The following is a 10,055-nucleotide window of genomic DNA, read 5'->3' on the forward strand; positions in this document are numbered from 1 at the left end:
AGTGCATGCGTAATGAACAAATGTGTTTCTTTAGGTACGTATGATGCTGTGGAGACAATTTCAAATTATACAGGTGAGATGGCCCCTGTGAGTAATGCTGTTTTACTTGTCATTAATGAGCAGCATTATTTATTTCTAACTGACCAAGTGTGACAACTAAAGTCAAAGGTCAAAGTGATTTCCGCTAAATGAGCATTGAGGCGGTTCTCATCTCCTGTTTACTGCCCTGAGCCGGTGGTGGCAATTCTACATTCCACTATTGACTCCCCAAAAAGTGGTATTTATCTTATCAACCCCAGAGGGATAATGGGCTGAATCATCCTCCAACCAGGAGTTGAACACGCAACCTTCTGATTGCATGCTGCTCCCTACTGCCGAATCACCTGGCCGGTTTATATAATCGGTGGAGCTACTTGGTGAGTGAATTCGGTGTATCTTTTCCATGGATCTGTTATGTGTATCTGCTCAGTGTATCTGTTCGATGTATCATTGCGGTGTATCTACATGTAAAATCTACTCGGTGTAACTCTTCGGTGTATCTACTTGGCGTTGGATATTGCAGAGTTCCACATCCCAGCAAGGAGTCAAGACGACAGGGAGGATGGTGATGGGGTCATCCTGGAAGGGTGGGGACCTGGCTCAGGGGTCCCCGGATTCAACTGCGAGTTTCATCTGGGCGCGGATGGAGGGATGTGCAGCTGGATTCAAGATGACCAGGCTGACCTTCACTGGCTGCTTGGAGATGCAGAAGTCGAGGGGGAGGAGGAGGACATCCACCATGACAGTAAATGTTATTCTGCTTTAAAACAGATGTAGGAGAGAGATGTATACACACTCACACTTGGGGTGGTTGGCTAGTGCCAGGAGCAGAGCACAGAGCCACCAACAATGACACAAAATAATCCTAAGCTTTGGTTCTTTCGGTAAAGTCACGTAGTTAGTAGACACTATGTCTTCTTGTCATATCTATAAAAGATCAAAGTACAAATCCCATCAACCACATGGCCTTTTAGGAGTGATTTTTTTCCCAGCAGCATTGGTTGAATACAAGTAAACTCTGGACTGGATTCAATATTCATTGTATCATCAGCAAGCAGTCGTACTTCATACTAGTGAACGACCAAATGTTCATAGGCAAGGACCCTATCTGTTTGATGCAAAACTATATAATACACAACACAAACTATTCATTTGTGTCAAGGTTTTTTGAGTGAGCATAAAAATACGATTAAACCTTCTAAACAGCATTGTTTTTATAATGCATGCCTCATGTCTCCTGCAGATAGAGATGGATGCGTGTGGATAAACACCCTGGGAAGGGCTGCGGGTGAGCGAGCACGCCTGCTCAGTGTGCCGCTGCCCTCTCACGCGCAGCCTCGCTGCCTCGCCTTTCGCTACCGCCTGCACGGAGACACGCTGGCCGCCAGCGCCGGAGTGGACTCGCTGCGAGTGCTGACGCGCACGCAGACTCCCATGGGCATGCGGGAGCAGCTGGTGTGGAGCCTGACCGGTGTCCAGGGGCGGGAATGGAGATTGGCACATGCCGTCTTGCCAGTCAACTACGGCCCTTACCAGGTTCTCAACAATCTCTTCACAACAAAAGCAGTGTCATCTGACCTGCCATGGAACGGTCGTTACTAATCTGGCTAAGGGAGCAGACAGCATGGCTGCATGCTGTAGGACTCGGTACACCATCAACCACCCCTCCTACTGTCTCTCTTCCTAAGCTCTTATAACCTCTTGCTTCATTCAAGAAACGTGTTGACTATTTATGTATTACAACTTTGATTGTGTTATTTGGCTGCTTGATGTACTGGGCCTTTGGATCCTGTGTGTCTTAGTTTATGTATCTATGTGTGTAGCTGTATGTGTCTGTATATATGTCAGTGTATGTGTGGGTACCTAGTGTGTAAACATTGCCACTAGGGAGACAAAGGTGGCTGGGCGTGGTGCTGGTGACCCACCCCCTCGTGTGCCATGCCGGTCTTCATAGGCGCTTGCTCACAGCACTTGCCGCAAGTCTGTTTTTGTATATCTCTGTGCATGTAATTCCAGATCTTTCTGGAATATCTGGACACATTCCCATCAGTGAGTTCCAGTAGACGAGACTGCGTTGGCTGGGTTATGTAGCCCGCATGCTCATCCACTGTGTGCCCAAGTAGCTTTTGTTTGGCCGGATATAGGGGGCTAACGTACATGACGCTGTCTAAATAAGAAATGGACTGATATGGTACAGGAGGATATGGAGTTGAGTGAACTTGCCAAAGGTACCAGCAGTGTCAAAATCAGCCTCGGTAGAGAAGGCTTGTGAAAGTAGCTACTAGGCAGTTGGAGGCACTCACCCTTCAACAACAATGGAGGGCGGAGGGGCGATGCTCACAACAATGAGCTGAGTGCCAGGCGGCTTAAATTCAGCAAGCTGGCACAGTGGGGAGCACAGTTTGTGCATCTGCCAGTCATCTCAGTCAACTTTTAGCACTTGAGTTTGGCCCATGACCTGCTGCCAGTGAATCTTTGATGCTTCACATGCCCTCAAAGTGCACCTAAAAACTAAACGTTTTATTTTACCAGGTAAGGCTCACTGAGCTATGTAGCTCCTTATCAGAAGCAATATGGCCACAAATGCTAGCTCAACGAAGTGGCTTATCATGTGGAAATTTATTTCAGCCATTTCGATTTAAAGCTTTCGTGTCTGCAGGGATTCATCTTCTTGGTTCTTTCGGTAAAGTCACGTAGAAGGGAAGTAATAAAATAATAAAAATAAAACATAATAAAACAATTCTCACGACGTTTCGGCCACAACGCAAGCAGCCGTCCTCAGGCGAAGAATGAGACATTATCAAGCTAGGAGCTTATATAGGTGTAGCGAGGAGGAGCGCCTTAACAAAAGAATGTGCATATGAAGAGGAATTTTAGCATACCAATGGGCAATGCGTAGGAGGGGGGGCGGAGGGGTTTCAAAGTCCCATTATGCCCATGCATTATGCAGGATCAACAGCACCACGGGGGGGGCACAAGGAACAACGTTAATAAAGGAAAGGAATGTTAATGATATGTAGCTGCATTTACCAAACAACCACGTAGAAAACCAAAGTAAAAACTACATAAAAAACTAAAATATAAACTGATGCTTACTATACTCTACAATAAGCTGAGTTACTAACAACAAATAATAAATTACAATTCTACGTCGTAAGAAGTATATAATATACTTCCATCTAAACTTTATTCTCTTAGCATATACAGTACTATATACTGCCATAGATAAACCCAACATTAAATTATATACTGTATTGCTGTAAACAACCCTATACTTTATACATTTTAATATAACACTATGTATTATTCAACTCACCCTAATGTGTATCGAAATGGTTTATTACGTCCTTCCAATGATTGCTAAGCCTGAATCCATCTTCTCGGTTAAAATTGTCTCTGTGTTTGTATATGTGGATGGCCTCATGAACGAATCTCTCATGATAGCCAGATGGCTTGCAGAGAACCTCCGTCTTGGAGAAGTGAATGTCATGTGAGCCCACTGAGTTGTAACAGTGGTCTGCCACGGCTGAGGTGTTTGTCCTACCGTGTTTTAGATCAGCTTTATGTTCACGAATGCGGTCTGAGACGTGTCGTTTGGTTTCCCCAATGTAACTGCTACCACAGAGGCAACTTAGTTTGTAGACGCCAGGGTACTGTATGTCTGGAATCACATCTTTTACAGACGGTACCAGATCACGGATTTTATGTACTGTGTTGAATCGGACCTGGATCTTGTGTTTAATCAGGATTTTGGAGATCTTTTTTGTGACCCCAGCAATGTAGGGTAAGGTGATGGTCTTGAAAGGCTCCTCAACAGGATCCTTCTTAATGGTTGGAGTGATGGCTTTGCGGATTGTGTAGTCGGAGTAACCGATCCGCAAAGCCATCACTCCAACCATTAAGACTTGGCATTGTTATGATGAAGCATTGTAAAATTACGAGAGACCTTGGGGGTGGTTTGGACCACTCGTAACTTATATTGTCTACATCAAGAGTTTAAAAGTCAACCGATGATGAATAACAAAATGCACTACATTAATATTAATAAGACGAATAATATTGGTAATATTACCCAGATCCCAACGGCACACATCCCTACATAACCGCATATTACACCTCACCTCACATCACCTGCACATCGGTGTGCATTACCACATATCACAAATACATCACACACATCCCAACACATCACTGTATGCGTAGGGATGGAAATGGGAAGTAGGCGTTTTTGTCTGTTTATTTATCTATTTATGTATTTGTTTCTTTTATAATCTCCACGACACTGATCGTTAGTTGATGACATGCAGTGAATGTCACGTTGCGTGTGCCAGGTGATTCTGGAGGGGGAGGTGGGGGAGCATCCGTCGGGCAGCGTGGCGGTGGACGACATCCGAATCGCGTTCGAGATACCGATTGAGGACTGCCAAAGTAAAACTCCTTTGTTACACCACAAGCATCCATGACCACATTCATTCAGCTACTATACTTGCACACATTGCAAAAATTAGGCATTTGTTCTAAATTAGTTGAATAAAATAATGATATATGGTCTGTCCTATTTTAATTAACAGAAATATCTGGACAAAGTGGTTAGGTTCGTAAATATAATTATGGGAATTTTTTTAATCTATTTGGAATTTGGTTAAATCCAGCATTGCTACATTTTCCATTCTCAACGACAATGTGTCAAATGTGTACGACATGTGTCACTGTCATTCTTGTCTGTGTTGCAGAGCCACACATATCCATCGTGGAGACTGACACTACTTCAGGTAACATTCGGGGTTAGATATTGATTTGAATTGATCTTCGTGGTAATTTTGGAGAAGACATTCCCAAGAAAAGTGATTACATACAGAACCACATGGAGGGACATTCACATTACAGCCATTGGTGAAAAACATAGGAAAGCATAGGTTAAGAGCTCAGGAGACTTAATTGTGTATGTAACGTGTGTTCAGCCACTCCTCCATACACCACGGGCTTTTGGAGCTGTACATGACCATTAAAAAGATTGAAATGTCATAATTGCTAAAGCTGTTGATATCACAATACCTCTTCGGCACTGTCTACCCGCTGCCAGATCCGAAGGTTTGTTCCACAGGAACAAGACCAATGCCTGCCTCTTTTGACAAACCAGACAGCTCCAGTCCCCAATGTTCAGCATGTGACATAGTAATGTTGTATGTATGCATGTTGAACTTCTTTCGCACTTGACGCAGCCAGCCTTGCTAATCAGAGGTGTGGGGGAAGGACAACAAACTAAACACAAAAAAAACTGTTCGAACGAAATTCATTTGCAAGGTTAACTTGCTGCAGCCGATTATTTTACAATGGAGTTTTTCAGATGAAAGTATATTACACGTGCACATTTTGATATATTTTATATTTTCAATGGCTCCTTAGTCCTAATAAACAGTAACATGAATGCATATCACCTCAAAACCACACCAGGTAAAGAAAGTTTTCTCCAGATAGACGTGTTGGGATACGAGCGGCATGGATGTGAGGACCCTTACGAGGATGCAACGCTACTTCATGCAGCTTTGTCTGCGCACGTGTAGAGAGCTGAGATCCTGGAATAATACATTATAATGGATGTGTCTTCTGCCCATGACCATTTATGAAGACAATCACAATAACATAAGACCTGCATATCTAGTTGGCCTAAGATGTTTGAAAATATAATTGTTTTATGAATTAACGAATTGAGTAAAAAGACTGTCCCTGCTCATACAAACAGTGGTCGAAGTTCCTATTTCTATGGTGGGGGCGAGTCTCCATAGGACAATCACTGTTCACTTGCCCACAAAGTGATACTTATTTTATAAACCCAGAGGGATGACAGGCCAAGTCAACCCCTTGGATTTGAACTTGCAAACTTCCGATTGCGAACTGCTCGCTCTACCACTGAGCTAACAAAAGTGGGAATTGTTGTGGAGTCCTTTAATACACGTTAACCATGGATCACGAGGCAGGGGACTGCAATCCACCACTGCCACCTGAACAGGTTTGATCATTATTTGTGCCCTGCGAGGGGCTAAGCCATTGCTGCGGTCGTTTTCAGGTGACCAGATGCAAACTGAGGGAACGGTACTCCCTGAACTCAGCCTGAACCGAGCCTTGGATCCCATCCTGATCTCGGTGATCGTCGTCAGCACGATGGGCGTGCTCCTGGGCGCCGTGTGCATCGGCCTGCTGCTGTGCTGCGCCCCGGCACGCAGGGCGGCCTCCATCGGCGCGGTCGGGGCGAGGGGCTACAGAGCGGCGCCCGCCGCCACCCTCGATGCATATGCCTTTGAGCTGTGTAATGGAGCCAGGTTTGAAGACAAGTCTAACGGACAGCACAAGATGTCTTCTGAGGCGTGATGCATTCGATACATCAGCTTCAGAGGTCCTCTCTTTACATTTTCAATTGGAACTCGAATCTAAAGCCAAACCTGATTCATATTATTAAAGAAGATTTGGCAAGAAACTTGCAAAGTACGAAGTTTTACTGTTATGTAGCAAAGGCCAACTCGATGCTTGTTGACCGAATCTAGTCATCTTGTCAAGTGTGATTATGCTTCTGCCATATGCAATTAAAAAAGACAATGTCTTGACAGACTGTCATATTTTGGCATCTAGGGAATCCAAACTGTTAACCTGTGCAACTGAAAGAGCGAATTTCCATCTCCAAATCAGACACCGTAGATACTGGGCCACGAAGACAGAGGCTGACACAGTGGCAACTGCCGCATCGTCGCAAGCAATGACACGTGGCCCTATGTGCATGAAAGTCGTGAATGACCACAAATATTTTTCTCTGTACATTTTTACGTGCCATGCTTTTTGTTTGCATACGTGAATACAACTGTATATATTTAAAGTGAAAATTGGCATGTAATCCATTGTTATTTATAATTTCTGTGTAATTTGTCAAAATAAAGTTTTATAGAAGCAGCATATTAGGTCATTTTGACGATGTATGAAGGATCCTGTTGCACGATATAACTGTCGTCATTCACGCATTACCTTGTAAAATTTAAATTTGAGAGTAAAACCTCACAAATCTGGACTCGGGATAGCCAGAATTTGAAGGCAATATAATTAAAAGATGAAATGGCATTTGTGCACTAATTGTGCTGATTCAGAGGAGGAAGTGTACGATGCTCACCCCGACCAATGTGATGCAGTCAATACAACCGTAGCGCATCAGTATGTATGTTGAACTACTTTCACGCCGTACATAGACAACCGTGCTAAACGGATGTGCGAGGGAAGGACAACAAACTAACCACAAAAATTAGTCCTAACAGTTCAGTGTACCATTGATCAACGCGGTGCATCCACATGCTTAGCTAGGGCTCCCTTGCGCTAATTTTCGTTTTTATTTTTAGTTTGCATTTATTTGGCCAAAAAATGTTTCAAGTCTGTGAAAATCGGCCTGTTTCATGGCTTTAAGAATCGGCCTTCCACCTCTGCTTCATGGTGACTGATTAAACTGGACAGTAAATGTAGTGATTTTGTATATACCATTTTGCACGTCAGTTATGTGTAAACATAATGAAACTTTAACAATTATGTATTATTTGCAGGTTGCCAGACATCTCCTATAATCGGGAAATATGACCCCCCCCCCGAAAGGAGTCCAGCTTTGTGATCCACTACCATGGTCACAAGATGTGATTTTTCTCAATGTAGATGCTAAATTCATATTTGTAATTGATTACAAGCTCATGATAGATTGCCAAGAAAATTAAATATGAATTTGCTACCACATATTTACATAAAGTAGGTATACTATACAGAGGTTGAAATGGGCTGGAACGCCAAGGTGTGAGTGAAATTTTGAACCCCACTGCATTCCGCGAGGAATCTTTATTACCTGTAGCACGTGATGTGGGGCACGGCGTGCCGACGTCACTCACTTCTGACTGTGATGTCATACATAGCACCAGCCATGTGAGTTTACTACCCATGGCTCCAAGCCATACTCTTTGGTTCTTTCGGTTAAAGTCACGTAGGTAAAAAATAAATGTTATTTCGAATATATATTTTACCTATGTGACTTTACCGAAATAACCAAAGAGTATGGATCCTTGCAGTCACGAAAACTTCAAATCTAGAATGGCTCCAAGCCAATCAGTGCCCGGGACTAAAGGCCACTTGGCCATGTGGAGTAGGCGGCGCTTCTAAGCTGCAGCCCCGTCAAGAAAGATAAACAGCTATACAACAATACATAGGATAGTATAAATATCGTAATTTGTATAAAGTTTTTGTGTACATATTGTAAGTTTTAGAAACTGTGCAATGCCATAAGTAATCTTAAATTAGTTATGTATAATGTAATGTGTAAGTTATGAGATAGAATAACCAGGTTGATGCATAACATAGTATTAAGAGGTGTAAAGATTTAGTGAAAAATCGCTAATACAATTGAACAAAGTTGTGCAGCAATGTTACAGTTTAGAATTGAGGCCAAACACATGGAGAGTTGCGATAAAAATGTCTGTCAACAGATGACCAATTGTAAATTACAGAGTGCATTAGCAATGGCCATTAAACAACGTAACACAAAACATGCTAAAAGTAAGAATTGTAGATACGAGGGTTCTTTATCAGATTAATGAGGGTTCTGTATTGGATGAAGGTTCTTTATGGGTAATGGCCTCATTGAAAGTCTGTATAAGCCCTGTAATATAGAACTGTATCTGGAGGGTCCTCTCAAACGCGGGTATAACATTTTTGCATTGCTCTGCTCACCTTTGATGAGTTCGAATAATTTCCTCCCCATTTCCAGCCCTGACACTATACAAAAGTGTAACTGTACACAGATGTGTTTGTGTGGTTGGCCAAGTTTCTGTCATATTGTATGCATATTTTAAATTAGTCTCTAATGTAATGCAAAATAACTGCTCTTTAATGCTTTAACAAGTCCTTGCCATGAGTGTGATGTTTGCCTTAAGAAATACCATTTTGCATCCCTCTCGTTTCCCACACTGAATTACAGTATGTGTATTGATGAAGTTAAAAGTGGTACAATGATGTTTTAATAAACAGATTCGGTGACATATTTTGTTGAGTCTGTCCTTAGAAGCAGGAACACATGAGGGCGCAGTTTTACGCAAGAATGGGTTCTTATACTAATAGAGGTTTTCCCCTTTTTCTGGCAACAAAACTGACACATTTGGCAAGGAATCATGTTTACATTAACCACAATACTTGCAGTCAAAATGCAAACAAAAAACAATACTCTTATAATTTATGCAGTGTCCTTGAAACTAATTGGTCCACACCAAAGACAGCTTTCCTTAGAGCCTCGTCTCATACGGTGTTCGACCAGATGACGCCAAAAGGCGCATGATGTAGATGCTTACCCCGAGCTCTTATTACTTTGATAGCACGTTGTCTTTGAACTGTGCGCCTTTTGGCGTCATGGGGTGAAGCTTGCCTTGGCAGCGGTGCACGAACGCAATTAACATCAACAAACCTAACACATTCGTAAAAAACCTGAACCGTTAACAAAGAACAACACATTCAGGCAACGTTTTGGGCAATAGGCCTTCTGTCTAAACCAGCGGCCTATCACTTCACCAGCGGGGACGACCTTCCATCCCGAGAGGCCAGTCGGTTCTTGGCCTCGTCCCGTAACCTCTGGTGGTCATAGAGGTAGGAATTGACCTGAACATCTATGCATGCCCTTTAAATAACCTAACCAAAATGGATGCCCGTGAAAATAACTTAACCAATATGAACGTCCAACATGGGCGATCGCTAAATAACTTAACCAACATGGACGCTCGATAAAATACTTAACCAATATAGACGTCCGCTAAATTCCTTCACCAACATGGACGCTAGCGAAAAAACCAATATGGACGCCCGATAAATGACTTAATCAATATGGATCCCTGCTAAATTACTTAACGAACATGGACGCCCGCCTCAATAACCTAAATAAAATGGACGCCCGCGAAATAATCTAACCAACATGGACGCTCGCTAAATAACCTAACTGACGTCCATCCCGCCGC

The 10,055-nt window shown here is 42.9% G+C and overlaps 1 protein-coding gene across 2 annotated transcripts in view; it reads left to right on the forward strand.

Annotated features, from left to right (window-relative positions):
• The window catches only part of LOC144938294 (neuropilin-2-like), a 29,872-nt gene extending 20,789 nt beyond the window's left edge, over positions 1-9,083 (forward strand). The window contains exons 13-18 of one of the 2 annotated variants that reach the window (XM_078866184.1): positions 35-73; positions 563-784; positions 1,283-1,575; positions 4,371-4,467; positions 4,773-4,811; positions 6,107-9,083. In XM_078866184.1, the coding sequence (XP_078722310.1) occupies positions 35-73; positions 563-784; positions 1,283-1,575; positions 4,371-4,467; positions 4,773-4,811; positions 6,107-6,408 (992 nt within the window). In that variant the 3' untranslated portion in view covers positions 6,409-9,083. The remainder of the gene's footprint in view (positions 1-34; positions 74-562; positions 785-1,282; positions 1,576-4,370; positions 4,468-4,772; positions 4,812-6,106) is intronic. The other variant, XM_078866185.1, reaches the window with a different exon arrangement.
• The last annotated feature ends 972 nt before the right edge of the window (positions 9,084-10,055 follow it).

This window comes from Lampetra fluviatilis, chromosome 21 (assembly GCF_964198595.1).
Source record: "Lampetra fluviatilis chromosome 21, kcLamFluv1.1, whole genome shotgun sequence".
NCBI classification, from domain to species: domain Eukaryota; kingdom Metazoa; phylum Chordata; class Hyperoartia; order Petromyzontiformes; family Petromyzontidae; genus Lampetra; species Lampetra fluviatilis.